At 55.5% G+C, this 17,993-nt stretch overlaps 2 protein-coding genes across 4 annotated transcripts in view; one reads left to right on the forward strand and one right to left on the reverse strand.

Moving 5' to 3' along the window:
* Positions 1 to 5,160, forward strand: part of LOXL2 (lysyl oxidase like 2) — an 88,052-nt gene extending 82,892 nt beyond the window's left edge. For all 3 annotated transcript variants that reach the window (XM_044225145.1, XM_044225143.1, XM_044225146.1), the window contains exons 11-14: positions 62 to 177; positions 1,301 to 1,437; positions 3,381 to 3,492; positions 4,240 to 5,160. In XM_044225145.1, coding sequence (XP_044081080.1) covers positions 62 to 177; positions 1,301 to 1,437; positions 3,381 to 3,492; positions 4,240 to 4,319 — 445 coding nt within the window. In that variant the 3' untranslated portion in view covers positions 4,320 to 5,160. The remainder of the gene's footprint in view (positions 1 to 61; positions 178 to 1,300; positions 1,438 to 3,380; positions 3,493 to 4,239) is intronic.
* An 884-nt stretch (positions 5,161 to 6,044) lies between these two features.
* On the reverse strand, positions 6,045 to 15,220 carry R3HCC1 (R3H domain and coiled-coil containing 1). The gene is made up of 8 exons (XM_044225147.1): positions 14,971 to 15,220; positions 14,449 to 14,576; positions 13,923 to 14,060; positions 12,160 to 12,757; positions 10,823 to 10,995; positions 8,881 to 8,951; positions 7,443 to 7,538; positions 6,045 to 6,371 (listed from the first exon to the last, which is right to left on the reverse strand). Exons 1-8 carry the CDS (start codon positions 15,142 to 15,144, stop codon positions 6,235 to 6,237), a joined length of 1,515 nt encoding a protein of 504 aa, XP_044081082.1. The 5' UTR covers positions 15,145 to 15,220; the 3' UTR covers positions 6,045 to 6,234.
* Positions 15,221 to 17,993: the final 2,773 nt, after the last annotated feature.

Genomic DNA, 17,993 nt, shown 5'->3' on the forward strand with positions numbered 1-17,993 from the left:
CCAGCCACTGACCTGTAACCCGCCCCCCCGCCTTTTTCTCTCACTCACTCTCTCTCTGCAGGCACTACCACAGCATGGAAGTGTTCACCCACTATGACCTCTTGAACCTCAACGGTACCAAAGTGGCAGAGGGTCACAAAGCCAGCTTCTGCTTGGAGGACACAGAATGTGAAGGAGGTATCTTTGTGCGGTGGCTCCAGAGGGACTCCAGTGCTCCCACCTGTCCTGGAGCCCAGGCCTGACACCACACTCTGTCACCCTGGCCACTACTGACTCTCCCCATGACCCCTTCTCCCCTCAGGCCTTCCTGTGGCTATAGCTCGGGGTTGGAGCTTGTAGGCAGGGCCCGGCTGTGAAGGTGCTGGATCCCCCCAGAGTTCTGCTGGTGGGCACTGGTGGGGCCACGTGGTCCCCTGGTGAGGCCCAAACCTGGCACATAGTTCCCTTCCACCTCTGGCTGCCACGGCCTCTCTCTCTGGGTCCCAGTGCCAAACCCCCACCCCACAGGCTCATGGCCTCCCAAGTCCAAACCCAAAAGACCTGCTCTGAGGTTCCCAGATCTCTTGACTCCCCCGGAGGCGGCACTTAGCTCCCACCTCTGATCACGGGTGGGCACATCTGCCACCTGACCTGACTGGAACTCAGGGAAGACACAGTGCTGTTTCTGCATATGCCCAGGGCTTCGAGCAGTGCCGGGACAGGTTAGCCTCTTGGCAAATGCATGTTCATTACTCAGCCGTGGACTTGCCATGCCATGAAATCACCCAAACGAATGAGTTTTGAGCACATCCTATGTGCCACGCAACCAGACGACCCAGTGAAGGGTCAGATGCACAGACCAGACCTGAGCCCACATCCAAGTGCCGACTCTCCAGAGGGCAGCAAGATGACCCCCACATTAAGCTAAATAACCACCACCAGAGCTTTCCCAGATCAGCGCTCACTTCATCCCCAAGCTAATGCGAATGCCAGAGGGGCCAGAGAGGGCTTTGTGGAAGAGGGGCCCTTGGCTGGCCCTAAAAGGACAAGACAAGATGTGGGTAGAGAATCAGACAAGGGTTCCAGGGATGGGAGAACGGATGGGAGACTCACACAGTTGGGATGGGATGCCAAGCCCTGATGAAGCAAAGGTTTGAGGGCTTGGGGGAAGGAAGAGATTTGTCAAGGGGGCTCTGGGAACAGTACCCAGCCAGTAGGGCTTCTTGGGGCGCACTGGGGGAAGGGGAGCACATGGGCGAGCACTAGAGGCAATAGGGCCCAGGTGCCAGGGGACCAGGCTTCTCTCTGCCCCTGCCTGCAGACATCCAGAAGAATTATGAGTGTGCCAACTTCGGTGAGCAGGGCATCACCATGGGCTGCTGGGACGTGTATCGCCATGACATCGACTGCCAGTGGGTCGACATCACCGATGTCCCCCCAGGAGACTACCTATTCCAGGTAGGAGGGGGTCCAGCCCCAGCGGGTGGGAGGAGGGCCCTTTCTCCCGGTGATGGGGAAGGCGGCCCCCTTCCTGCTGGTGTCCGAACAGGAAATGAGAGCAGGGAGGCCAGTCTGAAGGGCAGGAGTCCTATGCCCAGGGGCCGGCACATCAGGGCCAACCAGGTGACCTAAGCATGGGAGGCATGCACGCCTCGCAAGACACCCGCACTCAGCTGACACCTGGAACTTGCAAGTCAAAATACCCGGGCAGCCAGATCTGGACCTCCGGCCGAGGAGCTGTTCCACGAACTCTAAAGCGCCCACACCTGCGATGTCCTTTGACCCAGGCTCTGTCCTCCACGCATCCTCTCCCAGTGCCCTCACCCTGCCTTGTCTGTGCTGTCAGAGCTGAAAGTAATCTCATGAAGAGCAGTTCACTCGCCAGTGTTTGTGACCTGGGTCTCCCAGAATAGTTGGCCTCGGGCAAGAGTCTGCAGGCGGGACGGTTCTCCTGCCTCCCTGCAGACACAGCGGCCTGCTCCAGCCTGCTCCAGCCAGGGCCCTGGCCGGCGTGCGAGTGGGGCTGCTCCCCACCAACCTCCCCCTGTCTGGGGCGCAGTTGTGCTCCGGCCTGCAGGGGCTCCCTGGCGTCCTGTCACATTCCTGTACAGCCATCCAGCTTGCTTTTGGGCTGGCCCCACCGGGTGGCAAAGTGGGTGACCAGAAATGTGTCATCCTGCCTTGAAAACTTGCCCAAGGGGGCACTCTGCCAGCCCAGAGCCTGGCCCAGGGTCCCCACCCTGCAGACAGCCCTGGGAAGAAGCAACACCTGCAGAGAAGTGACCACAGAGCGGCTTTGAGAGTCTTCCTGGGCAGTTTGAGAGGCTGGAAATCAGACAGCCAAACACTTTTCCACCCACAAACCCCAAACTGCAGACTTGGAGAGGCCCCGCCAAAGTGCTCTTTATTCTAAAAACTGACTATCCATGTCTCTGTGCACGTACATGGTGCATGGGGGCTTCCATGTGGGGTCTGCTATCGCTCTACAGGGGGAAGGGGTGGCATCACATGTCCTGACCAATGCCATCTATTTAATAACGATGGCTCGTTGGAAGCCTGATGCCAGGCCTGGCCTGGCTGGGCCTGAGCCCTGTGAATGCATGGAGCCCTCCAAGGAAGGGCTCCACTAGCACGCTCATTTCACAGCCCAGCAAACCCAGATCAGGTCTGCGTTCCTGACGCCTGAACTTTACAATTAGCTAATTAACTCAACAGGAGCATGTTAGTGCCTCTGTTTCAAGGAAAAGAATTTTTTCCCTTAGGACAGACACGGAGCTTCCCCCAGCCTGGGATTCACTGACCCTCTCCATTACCTCCTGGCCCTGCGTGCAGACAGCGGTAATGCTGCCAAGGCCGGGAGAGAGCCAGCCAGGGTAGACTGGGGAGTGGGGAGCGGAGAGGAAGTGGCCTTCCAGGCAGACGGGCCTGTGGGCGAGGGCTCAGAGGCAGGGGCTTGTGTGAAGAAGGCACACCTCCAGGAGCACACAGCCTGGTCCTCATCTGCACCCCATCTCAGCGTGTCCTGCTCTCCAGCTTCCTCCTCGGTCCTATCAGCAGCCTCTTCTTTGGCTACCCTGGGCCCCAATTCCTGCCTCTACTATCCTCAAGCCTCCCAGGTCCCCCAGATCAGGGTAACCCCTTTATGAAGGCCTCTCTGTGGGAGGGTATGTGTGTGAATTGCACAGAGGCAGGCAGCCAGGGGCGCATACCCTCACTCCTCTGGACCTCGCCCCCTCATCCCCCGGGCCCATCCTGCCCCCGGCACCAGCCATGCTCCTTCCCATGAGGTCGCCCCGGCTCTGGATGCAGGGCTGGTGTGGGTGGGCTCCAGGTCTGTGGTGGGCGCTGGGGGGTGGCCAGGGCGGGTCTCAGCAGCTTGCTCCGCTCTGCCCCGCTCCCAGGTTGTCATCAACCCCAACTATGAGGTCGCCGAGTCTGACTACAGCAACAACATCATGAAGTGCAGGACCCGCTACGACGGCCACCGCATCTGGATGTACAACTGCCACATAGGTAAGGGCCCCGGGCGCTCGGGGGGTGCCCCTCACCCCAGGGGACCCAGGGTCCCCCCTTCAGCTCAGCCTCCGGGAGATGGAGGCAAGAACTGCCCTGCTTTATCGAGGAATCCGAGCGGCTTCCCAATCTGGGTAATGAGCGTGGGGAACGGAGCCAGCCTCCTGCTTCCACGCACAGGAAGGAAGCTGTAGACACATGAGGCCTGGACAGAGCCTGGGTTTTCGCAGCCAGCTCCAGCCGAGGAGGAGGGCGGCACCGAACCGGGCTGGAGCGGAGGCCATCTCCTCGTTCCTCATGTGACCTCAAACATGTGGGCGTCAGCATTTTGTGGGTTCTGTGTATCATCTTCCTCTGCCGAGAGCTAGAAGCTTAGTGAACCACTGTGGCTTCGGGTCGCCAATAAAGCAACCTTTCCTTGCACTCCACACTCATGAATAAAAGGGGAAGCAGAGCTTCCTCTCCTGCAGGAGGAGCGATGGCCCCCCACTCCCCTGATGGCAAAAACTAAACTCGCTAGGGTTGGCCGTGCCTTTGCTCAGCTTTGACAGAGCATCTGACCTGTGCCTGGCCCTGGGGACGACCCACACCTGGTGGCCGCCCTGGGGCTGTTACACAGAGGTGGCCCCAGCGCGGCCACCTGGTGGAGGGCAGTGGCTCCAGGCCCCTGAGGCCGAAAGCTGTGGTGTGGGAGGAGGCTGAGCGTCTGGTTTGCCAAACTCTGTCTCCCCAATGCCCATCCTTCAGGTGGCTCCTTCAGTGAAGAGACGGAAAAAAAGTTTGAACACTTCAGTGGACTCATAAATAACCAGCTCTCCAAACGGTAAAGCACCGGGGCACCTCCTATCTCCAGGCCGCCACGCATCTCCCCAAGAACTGCAGTCTGACTGCTGGCCACGCCCACCCCGCGTCGTGCAGCCCAGCCCCTGCCCTGTCCCGACCCCCCCGCAGCCACATCCAAGGCTGGGGGGGGCGGGGAGACGGGGTGTGCTTGGCACCCGCTGGGGGCCGCTTACTGACTTCTGGAGCCTGGGATGACCTCTGGGGTGGGGCCTGACGACAGGGTTGTGGGCACCAAGAGCCAGCTCGGCTGGGACCCCGGGAGCACAGGTTAGCTGCAGCTTGTCCCACCCCAAGTATGACGCCACCCCACTCAACTCATGACAGACAATTTCGCCACGTGCTGGTGTGAGCGGTCAACCACAGGCGGTCAAGCTGAATTCCATTTTTCCCCTCTCTTGGGTCATTTCCGGCCAACCTCAGTACCTAGACCTCTCTTCCCATTAAACAGGCTGCCTCTACTCTATGATATTCACATATACAAATAATGCTGCCATGTGTTTTCTAATGAGCTCAGAGTTGGTGCTTCTCCCCCCTCCGCTCCTAAATCCCCTTACGAGATACCATTATTATACTTTCACAGACTTTGAAACACAAACTAATTTCGCAGCATATACTATTGGGCATCTGGGCCTCTGAAAGTATAGCTCAAAAGGAAAACCAGCCCACCTGTGTAAGTGATTCGTCTTTCTGTTGTTCCAATTCTGTGGGTAACTGATTTAACGGTGCTATAACCAGGGTCCTGGGTGGTAAGGACACCCACCGAGCGCCAGGTGTCATCACAGACACTTACACATACTTGAAACTTTGAATAAAAGGTTTATGATATGTATTTGTGTCTCATTTGGGCCCCTGCCCCCACCTCTGAGCAGCAGAGCTCCCACACAACAGCAGGGCGGGAGCCTTGCATGTGCTCTCAGGTTCACGTAGAGATGGGTCCCTAGGGCTGCCTTCAGCACCCACCACATACAGACCAGCTCCACCCTTCTGACAGCAGAGGGTAAGGATCACAAAAATCACAAAAATGCCAAGTCCTGACCTTTCCTGAACTCATGTTTTTAGTGAGTTTGTCGAGGCACGGCAGCTGTGAGGATGGGATGGGACATCCAGATTTAAACCGTCTTAGGTGTAGTCCACAAGGCCCGTGCCCTGGCCGGGCTCTGGAGGTGGGGGTGGGGAGGCCAGCCCTGCCCCCTCAGGTGATGGGGATGCGGACCACGCCCACCAGCATCAGCACCAGCAGGGGACGGGCTCTTCCCGTGACCCCGGAGCACCAAGTAGGGCTGCCTTGGCACCCATCCATCCAAACCAGAAACAGGAGTGACCTGAGACCTTGTCCCCAAAGATGCCCTTGTCCTGGGAGGGAGTCAAATTCAGCGACCATTTCAGGTGCTGCCTCTTGTCTTTGTTCATGGCTACAGAAGTGCAGCAAGCCCTTCTGTGACCCACACCAGCAGGAGACACTAGGACCAGGTCCAAGGGCTAGTGCCCTGCAGCCCAGGGCAGCAGGTTAGGATGCTGGAAGTGTTGGGAGACTGGGCAGGTGTCACACAACAGGTGGAACCGCCCCCCCCCCGCGTCACCCCAAAAACTGGGTAAACACTGGACAAAAATGCCTTTGAGGCCCTGTTGGGATCCTCCCCCATTTCTTCAGCAGCCCCAGGTCTAAAATGGGAGAGAAATAGCACCCCCTAGTGTTCCCTGGCAGGCCATTTCATTTTGAAGCAATGTTCAAGCTTTTATTTTTTTCTCAACCTATGGAACTAGACCAAACGAAAGCCCACCCCACCCCACAGGGACACCCTAACCAACTGCCCAGGGCTATTCTGGTGTCTGTAAAGGCTTGTGGTGTTGGGGCACCAGCCCAGTCCTGCGGGCGCCAATCCAGGCTTGCTGGGCCTCTCAGGGCCTCAGGGAGGTAGGAGACTCAACGGCAGGCCGCTCTTTCTTCCTGTGTTGGAGCCCCAGTGCCCGGGCCACCAGCCTCCTGGCAACCGTTGTATTTGTCTGTGGTCTCGCCTTCGCCAGACGTAGGAGCTCTAAAAGGAAAGCCCCATGGAATGAGGACCGGAGTTCAAGGCTACGGCCACCACTCCTCCCAGTGACACAGCAGCCTCTAAGGCCCAGCTGTCCCCACAGCATGGCCAGATGCCCATGGGGTCCTAGCCTAATCCTGCCACCTCTGCGTCTTCCCTGATTGGGCCACCGAGAAGGGAAGTCAAGTCAAGATGGGACACCTGGAGCTCTTGAACTGACAGGATATTTACTGTCCCCAAGTCTGGGGCAAAGGTTACACGGGACATAAGAGCATCAGGTGGCCTCAGGAGACCTCTTTCGGGCCAGTCTTGCCAGCCACTTTGCAGCCACAGAAAACTGGCCTCCAACATCCTCCATCATGCATTTGGGAAGGACAAGAGGAAAAAGGAGGAGTGATCATTTATCTGGTACCTTCTGTGTACCCCTCAATGCCCCAGGCAGGTCTGTCAAGCTGTTCTTTTTTTTTTTTTTTTTTTTTTTAATATTTTATTTACTTATTTGACAGAGAGAGATCACAAGTGGGCAGAGAGGCAGGCAGAGAGAGGAGAAAGCAGGCTCCCCAGAGCAGGGAGCCCGATGTGGGGCTCGATCCCAAGACCCCGAGACCACGACCTGAGCTAAAGGCAGAGGCTTAACCCAGGTGTCCCCTGTCAGGCTGTTCTATTCACTCCTCCAGTCCACCCAGTACAATCTGCTTACTCTAGAAAGGAATCAGCTCACAGACATTAGGTGACTTGCTCAAGGTCAATTTCAAGAGGTGCCAGAAGCAGGATCACACACAGGGCTGACCCCAAAATCCAAGCTCTTCTTAACCCACTGTAAAATATGGTTTCCAGGGCCCCACAGGAAAGACCAAGCTTTTCCCTGAGCAACACCTAGAAGGGCAAGCCCAGAATAGAGCAGCTGGCAAAGAGCTCTCGGTAATGGGACCCATTTTCCCTTTGGCCACTGTAGCCCAGCGGTCCTAAAGCAGAGAGCTCAAGGACAGGAATGAATCCAAGGGAAGGCCCACCCTGCCCAACCACTCGTACGCTCACGCGGCTTTCCCATCAGGACACAACCAGCTTCCTTACTTGGCCTCTGCAAGGCTTTCAGCTTTGACTGCTTGGTTCCCTGAGTGAGGGGTCGGATCTTGAGCACAGAAAAATCCTTGGTCAGGGCTTCAGCGGCTATGGAAAGAAAACAGATCTGGAGCCATCCCTGTTCCTCCTGGTGAGGCCCCATCAGGGCCAGGGAGCACATGTACCACCGAACCGATGGAGCCTCTCTGTGCACTCCCTTGAAGCTCGGGGACTGGGCTGCCCTAACACCACTCCAAACGGGCAAGAGACGGCCACCATCTGTTCACCTCATCCCCCTAGAGCTCCACAGGCCCGCAGAGGCCACTTGTGCTCTCAGATGGGGAGCCGGTACAGAGCCCAGCCTCCACGCTCTCCCCTGGGCCAGTCTGGAGCCACACCAGCAAGGCTGCAATTGCTGACATCAGGGAAGGCGGGCTCCCACCTCCCACCTTCTAAAGCCCAGGAGCTTCGAATAAACCCTTCCCCTTCCCCACTCAAGACCCTCCTGATGCATGCCCTCACTGCCCAGAGCTATGCTGGAGCCACAGGGTACCTGGGCTATGGCACATCACACACAGCATGAGAGAGCTGTGTAAGCTGTGTAAGCCAAGGCCAGGACGGGACCTGCTCCTCACACACAGCTTGGCAGAGCTCAGGAGGTGGCCACGGCCACACCGCATCCAGCACTCTTTCTTTCCACGGCACCCCGTGGCCACCCTCCCTGCCTGCCCTCAGTCGGCTCCTTCCGTGGTGCTGCAGCAGCCATCACACCCCAGCTCTCCTGAGAACTTGGTCTGAGTCAACTATGGCTTCTCCCAGCTCTGCTGCTGTTCAGAAGCTCATGGTTATGAAAAGCCCAGCCAACAGGGTCATGGGTCTCAATAAATACACCCAAAGTGAGCCATGGTGTGGCAGGGGTGGCTTGGGGGTGTGGCCGAGCAGGGGAAGGAGCTCTGGGGTCCCAGCCAGGGGACTGGCTGACGTCCCTCCCAGGTTCGACACTGGGAGGCCTTGTAACCTGGGACAGACCACTGACATTCTGGGAACCTCGGTCTCCCCATCTGTAAAATAGAAGTAACCTGACCTACTTCTTGAGGCTGCAATGAAAGCTGAGGAAAAACGCATCTGCTTGAACCATATGAAATCCCCAGTATTTAAAGGCTTTTCACTTATAAAAAGAGCATGTTCCTACGATTTCATTTCCCATGCGGAAGCAGCCAGAGCTCAGCCTGTGACACGGGCTCGGTAAACATCACCAGACTCTGAAACCTCTGACCTGAAGGCACCACCACGAGCTTCCCGGCCCAGCTCCTCCTCCACTGCCTCTGAACTCACGGACTGCGAGGGCTGGGTACGGGCTGTGGGGCCACTTGCCCAGGTGAGCCTGCACCCGCCACAGGTCATCCTTCCCTTGAAGACAGCAGTCAAAGACACCACGAAGCTGCATTACCTGAGGCCAGGCAGGGAAAGACACCGAGCGCGTGCGTGTCATCGACCCACTGAATCTTGAGCCCCTTCTCTCTGTGCCAGGGAAGAGGAGACAGAGTAAAGACAAAAGCAAGGGGTGAAACCCCTTCTGCAGGAGTCCCCTCCCACCTCCGATCCTCTAACACTACGAGCCCAAGACAAGTTCTTATCTCCCCTGCGAGGAGACAAAGCTTTGCAGCCAACTTTCTCGAAGGCCACACAGTTAGCCTCAGAAGGACAAGCATCAGCCCTGTGGATTGGTGGGTCCCAGATTCCTACAGCTGAGGAAGACAGGACTCAAAAAGCTTGAAGAGCACAGCGCCAAGGGTGAAGAAGGCTCCACGCAGGCACTGCCAAGGTGAGGCCAAGGGCATGGGAGACAAAAGGGTTTACGTGCCAGGGACAGGGGGCAGAACCTAAAATAAGCATGTCTGTGTTATTGCTCCTGGTCAGCTTTCTTCCTACTGCCCAAGAAAGCCACACTGAGTCTGAGGCTGATGAGAGGCCAAAAGCAGTTTGAGGCCCATTTCTCTGTGGCCACTGCCCATGCTGGCTGAAGGAGTCACAGGAGGCCCCCGTTTGGCCACACCTTTAGGAAGCGAGAGCAGATGAGCCCCTCCTGCCCTACTAAGCTGCCCCTTTGGCATTCCTCAGGCTCAGGCTCAGGGAGGCAAGGGAGGGCAGTCTGGGAAGCAGTCTTAAAAGGGGGCCATGAAAAAAGGTATCTTTATTCATTTTTTTTTTCAAAGATTTTCATTTTATTTGAGAGAGAGGGCAAGGAGGAGGGGCAGAGGAGAGGGGAAAAGAGTCCCAAGCATACCCACTGCTGAGTGCAGAGCCTAACACTGGGCTCGATCTCAACACCCTGATATCATGACCTACGCTGAAACCAAGAGTCAGGCATTTAACCGACTTTGCCACTCAGGAGCCCCAAGAAAGGGATTTTTAAAAAACTAAGCTGGAGGAGCATTTGGCTGGCTGTCAGTGGAGCATTCGACTCTTGATCTCAGGACTGTGGATTCAAGCCCCATGTTGGATGTAGAGATTACTTAAAAATTAAAATCTTTGAAAAAAAAATAAAAGACTAAGCAGAAAAAGAGAAAGGAGACTGAAAAAGGAAAATGAACATTAAAAAAACAAAGGGGGAGGGAAGGAGAGGAGGAAGAAGGGAGGGAAGGAGGAAGGAAGAAGGGGAAGGAGGGAAGACTGGAGTCAGATCAAGAAATCTGAGGCAGGGGTGCCCAGGTGGCTCAGTGGGTTAAAGCCTCTGCCTTTGGCTCAGGTCATGATCCCAGGGTCCTGGGATCGAGCCCCGCATCGGGCTCTCTGCTCCTTGGGGAGCCTGCTTCCTCCTCTCTCTCTCTCTGCTTGCCTCTCTGCCTACTTGTGATCTCTGTCAAATAAATAAATAAAATCTTTAAAAAAAAAAAAAAAGAAATCTGAGGCAACAGAAATCTCTGCTTGCAGTACACCCCCTTGGCGCCCTTCTCCACCCTGACTCTGCCCCAGGGCATTCAGACCCAGCTCACCCCAGAAACAGTTCTGGCACAGAAATGGCCCTCAGTCTGTAGACTGACTGACGGGGTGGCCGGGATATGGAGCAAGGGGAGGCAGTGGGCTGCCAGCATCCTGCATCCCGACAGGGAACCCGGCTCCCAGCAGGCGTGCGGAGGGAGGGGGCAAGATGGATGCCGGTAGGACCAGCTCTAGAGCCTCTGAATATGCCCTCCACTAAAAAACCAGCTCTCCCCCTCCTGTACTGTCATGGCCAGCAGGGGTACAGAGCCCAGAACAACCACATTCACTTTCTGCCCTTCTTTCCAGACAGCTAGACCCTGGGGGAGGGGCAGCAAGGGTCCCCGACAACACAGTGACGTCCCAGCGCCCACCTCCCCTTGCTTCCCTGAAGTCTTGTGAGCACTCACTGGAACTCAGAAAACGCGGCCAGCAGGTCCTCAGTCTTGAGTGTTGGCTCAAAGTCGTAGATCTCCACCACATGGGCAAAATCCTTCTCTCCAGGCAGTTCCTCCACGAAGGAAGACGTGTCCACATGGATCTTCTCTACCTGAATGTCCTTCTCCGTCAGGTTGTCTGTTATCTGGGAGAGGTCACACCCTTCAGCAAGGGGAGCTCTGACACACAGGGCTCCACACATGTGCTTTCAGAACCACACAACGAGTCCTGCAGACAGAAGCAGGACTCACCCGGCAGGGAGCAGACCACCGCAAGCGGCTTCCCACGGGAGCCACACCTGGCAGGGGTCTGGGAAAAGCAGCATGATAGCAGAATAGGCTAGAAGGTGGGGAGGCAGTTTTCGTGAAGGTACCTCACTTTTATGGAGTCCCGACTGGGGAACAGGCATTTACGTGCATTATGTTTCACAGTATCCCCTCTTTACAGACTAGAGCACTATAAATCAAAGAGTTAAGGAATTCTGCCAGGAGTGCCCTGGGTGGCTCAGTCCTTAAGCGTCTGCCTTTGGCTCAGGTCAGGATCCCGGGCTCCTGGGATGGAGTCCCGCATCGAGCTCCCTGCTGGGGGTAGGGGAAACCTGCTTCTCCCTCTCCCACTCACCCTGCTTGTGTCTCCTCTCTTGCTGTCTATCAAATATAAATTTTTTTAAAAATCTTTAAAAAGAAGTAATTTTCCCCAAAGAAACATAGTAAGAGACAGAACTGGGCAAGTCCAGGATCCTTCCTCCCCTTATCAACAATGTGATATTAAGCAAATCTACCTGGTCTCTAGCCTTCACGCGTAACACAGTAGTAAAAGACGCCCACCCTCCCAAACGAACAGCCAGTCTCAGGGGCAGACACCCAGTTCCAAGGAAAGGAGATTTGTAACACAAAGCCTCAGGCAGAAGAACCATTCTCATGACCAAGGCCTGTAGTCCCTTACAAAGCAATTCCTCATATCCTGTTACCTCATGAGGCAAAATATTATTATCTGCCTCTCAGACAAGGCGGATAATATATGATATATATAAAATAATACATAAACAAAATGACTTGCCCGTGGTTGCACGGGACTGCACAGGAACCCAAATCCACACCCCTGACCCCATATCCTGAACCCCATCCCCCCAACTGTGTCAGTCCCAAGTCCTCTGGGCAAGTCCCAGCGCTCCACCCCTACGTCTCCTAAGGGACCCCTATCACCCAACACCCAGCCCCTCCTCTCCAGGACCTTTGGTTGCCATCCGCCCATGACCACACCCACCTCACTTCCGCCCTCCCTTTTCCAGGCTTAAGAGCCTCATCACCTCCTGTAGCAGTTCACTGTAATCGTCCCAGGAGCAGCTGCCAGGCCCCTCCTCTTCTGCCTCTTCCTCTTCCTCCTCTGCCGCCAGGCTCTTCTCCACCTCATTCCCGTTCCCCTCTTCCAAGTCCAGCCGCAGACTGGACTCCAGTCGTGTGGCCATCTCCAACCCATCTCCCATCCCTGAGTGGCTCTCGGGCATTGGGGACTCAACGCCAAGTGGGTCCGGTAGCTGCTCATTGTCACAGTGTTGGTCTGGGCCCTCTGGGTCCTCAGGTGCCTGAGTCATCAACACAGGGAGGTCCTGTTCAGAGCTGAGGTCCCCAGCACCAACATTTCCAGGTTCTTCTGGGAGCCCGCCAGCTGGAGGGTCTCCCTTGAGCCCTAGGGTAGAGGGTGGTACCCCTTTTCCTTGCCTGCGCAGCACTCGGGGCACATACAAAGCCTGGTCCGGTTTGCGTCCACGATGCCCCCGGCCACCCCGCGCCCCTTGAGGACCCACAGGTGCTCCTTGGTTTGAGGTGGGCCGGGCACCTCGGAACTTGCTAAGCTGGGAGGCAGGAGGGTGGCCGGGGCCAGAGAGTCCATCTGAACTGGGTAACCTGGAGCAGGAACAGGAAGTGTGATCAGAGCAGTGTGTAGGACAACGGTTTACTGGCGCTACCTGCCATTCAGGCATGAGGCTTTCGAGTCAGTGTTAGGGCAAAACCAACGCCACAGTGACCCCTGGAAATACCACAGGGAAGGCACTAGAGAGGAAGCTGAATGCCATGTTTGCAGAAGAAACACCAGCTCTCCCCTCTGGTGTCATAAACTATGCTGGAGATAACGGAATCTTCAGGTATACACTAGATAAAAGTAAGTACTTGCATTTAGGAATTTGGTTATTAGAATAATATACAAGGTAGGGGGCATCTAGGTGGCTCCATCAGTTAACTGTCCAACTCCTGACTTCTGCTCAGTGATCTCAGGGTCACGATCTCAGGGCTGTGGGATCAACTTGGGGGCCTCTTCGGCAGGTGCGGCCGGCCCTCCCCAGTCCCCGAGCGGGAAGTCTAGGGGGCTCGGGGCTGGCGACCCACCCCCAGGCCGGCATGCCGCACACCGCCGCTGACATTGGGCTCTGTGCTGAACACGGAACCTGCTTAAGATTCTCTCTCCCTCTCACTACCCCTCCTCTCTCTAATAAAAAAAAAAATACATAACTTTAAACACTAGGATCATAGGGACGCCTGGGTGGCGCAGTTGGTTGGATGACTGCCTTCGGCTCAGGGCGTGATCCTGGAGTCCCGGGATCAAGTCCCACATCAGGCTCCCAGCTCCATGGGGAGTCTGCTTCGCTCTCTGACCTTCTCCCCTCTCATGCTCTCTCTCACTGTCTCTCTCTCTCAAATAAATAAATAAAATCTTTAAAAAAAAACACTAGGATCATAGTGGTTATAATAAGATCCTGTGAGATGCACACATAATAGAAATGCGTGAGGCTCGAGTGTGCTTCTCACACTCCACGGCCTCTCAGAGCAGACGCTCTCACTGCTTCAACTGCTCTATTTTTCTCTCTTTCGGCCCAAGCATATAGCTGAATTTGCTGAATGAATCCCACAAACAATGCACACCTACCCCGCTGCTGAAACAGAAGGCGGGCACTGACCTGAAGCCGATGAGGTGGGGAACAGAAGCAGCAGCCTGGAGGCTACGGGCCCTAGTTCCTGACCAGCTAACCCACAGGAAGCTGCCAAGGGCCCTCCACAGCACTAAGATACACACCTGATATCCAAGTGACAGATGACTGTCCTCCTCCTCCAGCCCTCCCCAACAGAGAAGCTGCTCAGAAGATCAAAATTCTCTGCTGTCCTGTGGATCAGGTACCGCAGGCGACTGGAGAGTGGGGGGAAAAGAAGCACCCTGGGAAGGGATGGGAATAAGTGCTGAGCTGGGGCGGAGGGCCTGACCCCCACCAGTTCCACGCCCAGCTCACAGGAGGCTTGACACTAGGGCCCTCTGCCCCCCTTCATCCCTGGCCAGCTGCAAAGGGGTTATCACAGCGAGTTACCGGTACCATTCCATTCTTGTGCTGACACCCTCCGGTCTCTGGGTGATGCTCAGAATTACACAGGAAAGATGTGGCTGGGAGAGGCTAGCGAGGAGGTTATTAAACCCAAAGGCCAAGGCCAGACGCAGGGAGGAACGAGCTACTTGGGAAGGGGACACAGGCGGCTTCCCCGTGAACCCACCATTCCCAAACAGGCAGCCGTCCCCCTCCCCACCCCCGCCCCGCTCTGCCCCAGCTTACTTTGACAGCTGCTTCTGCAGCAAAAAGCGGTCCAGCTCCTCCTGGATGCGGTGCACAAAGTCATTTTCGGCGGAGGAGAGGAAGACGCCGTCCAAGCAGAGAAGGGCCAGGGTGACAGGTGGGAGAGCCTGCGGGGCAGACGGGAGTCGGCGGGATCAGAGCACAGACCCCGGGCCCACCCACAACCCCGAGTGGCGGGGCCGACGGGTCTTAGAGGCACCGCGGCCAAGGTCTCTCCTCTGACAAAAAAGCAGCCAGGCTCCGAGGCGGGGGGAAGGAAGTGCCGAGGGTCCCCGGGCAAATCGGTAGCGGGGCCAGGGCAGCGACTCCTGGCCCTGCGGGTGGCGCACCCCTGCTCGGCGAGCCCCACGCTGCCTCTCCCTCCCCCGGCCAGGCCAGCGAAACAGCGTGGCGCCTCGGGGGCCTGTTCGGCGGGCGCGGCCGGCCCTCCCCAGGCCCCGAGCGGAGGCCTAGGGAGCTCGGGGCTGGCGACCCACCCCCAGGCCCGCAAGCCGCACTCACCGCCGCTGCCCCGCGCGTCGCCGCCGCCGCTCTGAGGGTCCCCGGAAGCCCGCGCGCCCAGGCGCGCCCCGCATCACCCGGCCTCTGCGGAACCACAGCGCCACCGCGCGGCCCGGGGGAGGCATCGCAGAAATGGCAGAGGGGCGTGTTCGGGATTTTTTTTTTTTTCCCCATGAGAGCACACTGTCTCCTAGTATTAAGTTCAGCAAACACTTTTGAGTGGCTCCTACGTGCAAGGTCGTGGAGTACCAGATTTTCCGGTTCAATGCTCCCCTTCCGAGGCACCTAACAGAGGAATAAGGAGGAAGGAAGTTTCTGGGCACCAAATATTTCACCACCTCTTGCCCATCCCTTCCCTTCTTTTGCCCTCATTGAGGGAATCTTCACAGAAGTCCAGCTGGACGCCAAGGGGTCACTGATGTACCAGCCTTGTGGGTAACTGGGCAAAGTAGGCACTAGCATGTGACTTGACGGCCACCAAATAATACCACCCTTCTACATCCACATCTACAGCCAGCACCCACCTTAACTGGGGCTTGAAATTCTCGCCATCAGACAGCTCCTCCTGGCTATTATCATCTAGAGAACCCGAGCTGAAATCCTCCTGTGTCCTGAGAGGTGCTGAAATGTAAGCCCATGATCATCCTGAATCCAGAAGTTCAGAGCAAAGCAAGGCCCTGAGCTAAAAACACTTAAGACCCGGGTTTCCTACAGAGATGGGACCGTCTGAACATGCCCTGCAGTCAGATACGGGCAAGGTTATGGGGACAGCATAGCTCAAAGGTGGGCTGGAAGGAGAGGCCTGGAACAGAAAAATGGAGGAAAATTAAGATGCATTTTGCTTTCTCACAGTTTTTCTCAGAGAATTTCTTAAGAAGATGGTGGTATTATATCACATTTACAAAAACAATGCTTCTAGGGGGTGCCTGGGTGGCTCAGTGGGTTAAGCCTCTGCCTTCAGCTTGAGTCATGATCCCAGGGTTGTGGGATCAAACCTCACATCAGGCTCTCTGCTCCGCGGGGAGCCTTCTTCCCCTCTCTCTCTGCCTGCCTCTCTGCCTACTTGTGATCGCTCTCTTTCTGTCAAGTAAACAAATAAAATATTTTTTTAAAAAATGTATCTAGATAGTTGAGAGAATAAAAAGGGCCTAGAATAAAGACAAAACACAGTGCAGGGAGAACTCAAGGGAGCCAGGTCATGACTCTCTTCTGGGTATGGTCGTGAAGAGCTTCTGAAGACCTGACAGATCCTTGTGCCCAGCCTGGAGGGGCTTGCAGTCCCCGAGAGGGCAGAGGATGGGAGGCTGGCAGGAAGAATGAAAGACACCCTTTGGGTTTCTGACCCCACCAGGCGCACCCACACTCCACACGGGCTTGAATGAAACCAGAGCAGGCCCGGAGAGAACGCTGAGTGGCCACACGATGGCACTGTTTCTCTGACCAGGCTCCCTCGACTGGGCGGCGTGAGGCTGGGAGGCAAGCCCATTTTGCCCCAGCTAGGGATCAGCCCTTACCTGGGAGGAATATGCCTGGGGACTCAGAAAACAAAGGCCCAACTTTCTCAACAAAGTCGCCATCTCTCCCCAAAACAGAGGGACAAATCAGAAACCCCGGAAACAAGCCATGCCCCCACCTCTTTAAAGCTGGTCCGCAGTACAGATGTTCAACACATTCAGAGACGGAAAAACAAAGCTCCTAGAGGAAGGCTGCCCCCCAACCGCTTCTACCACACCCTCTTCAGGTGGCTCAGAAGCTAAACAGGAAAAAAGGTGTCAGAACTCGGTCCTCCACCATGGGTGGACCTCCTGAAGGGACGCTTCCAGATGCAGAAGGGAGTCAAAGTGCTTCTACCCACACTATTTTGGGACAGTATCAGGTGAGGATAAAATGGGCCCTATTACTCAGAGGGGAGTGAACAGAACAAAAAGCACAAAGGATAGATGGAATTTCTACAGAAAAAAAAAAAAAAGGATGAGCACACAGCAGGAAAAAGAGCAGAGCAGAGCATAGGCGGTAAGAGGATACTGGATGATTCCCTTGAGAAAAGAGAATACAATTTCAGTTAATAACTGCTTCATATTCCCAAGGAAATCAAAGAAAGGCTGATTTCCACGCCACGGTGGATAAACCAACAGATTGAGATGAAAGAGAACTGTCAGAGCCTTGGAAAGATGTAAAAGAGGCAATCACGTTCATCGCAGAAGCAGCGAAAACTAGAGGCAACGCGGCAGCGCCGCCGAGTAAACGCTGGTGGGAAAGAAGATGACTATTTACAGAAAGCTTGCCGTTAAGTTCTCACAGCAGCTCTTTCAGATGGAGATTGGGAGCCTATTGTACAGGAGGAAACTCAGGTTTAGCCAAGGACGTGCAACTACTAAGCGTGGAGTTGGAACCCACTCAAGTCTAGTTCTAGCCTGACTGCCATACCCATGCTCCCAAACACCACGGGATTAAGATTCTCCATCTTGAGAATGTCATCAGACTCATCTTGGTGGCCTGGAGCCAGATGCAGAAATCAGGAATGGAGTAAGTTCGATGAATCCATCAGTTGAAGAAGCATGCTCGTGTATGCTATAGAATGTTTACCATAACAGGAGGTGTGATTGGAAGATTATGAAAGATTATGAATGCAGGGGACGCGGGGTCCCAAACAGTCCTATATGGAGAGATGGACCCAGAGTTCCCTGCTGCAGTAGTGTGCTCTTTGTGTTTAAGGTGACATTTAAGAATATCCAGTTTATGGGCACCTGGGTGACTCAGTTGGTTAAGCCACTGCCTTAGGCTCAGGTCGTGATCCCATAGTCCTGGGATCAAGTCCCACATCCGGCTCCCAGCTCCACAGGGAGTCTGCTTCTCCCTCTGACCTATTCCCTTCTTGCGCTCTCTCTCTCTCTCTCTCTCAAATAAATAAAATGTTAAAAAAAAAAAAAAGAAGAATATCAATCAAAAGTCCTTGTAATGTTGGCATACATAGTTCGGCATACTGGAGAATCTCACATATGACGTGGTGATTCCAATTTAAA

The sequence above is a fragment of the Neovison vison genome, chromosome 11 (genome assembly GCF_020171115.1).
Source record: "Neovison vison isolate M4711 chromosome 11, ASM_NN_V1, whole genome shotgun sequence".
Lineage (NCBI taxonomy): Eukaryota > Metazoa > Chordata > Mammalia > Carnivora > Mustelidae > Neogale > Neogale vison.

What these genes read in the sequence shown, in the direction of transcription:
- R3HCC1 (XM_044225147.1), bottom strand. Translation starts at nt 15,144, where the DNA reads ATGGGGAAAAAAAAAAAAATCCCGAACACGCCCCTCTGCCATTTCTGC. An exon ending in ATCTGTCACTTGGATATCAG is followed by an intron (nt 12,758 to 13,922) that starts GTGTGTATCTTA and finishes TTCCTGCTCCAG; the next exon opens with GTTACCCAGTTCAGATGGAC. An exon ending in ACAGTGAACTGCTACAGGAG is followed by an intron (nt 10,996 to 12,159) that starts GTGATGAGGCTC and finishes GACCTCTCCCAG; the next exon opens with ATAACAGACAACCTGACGGA.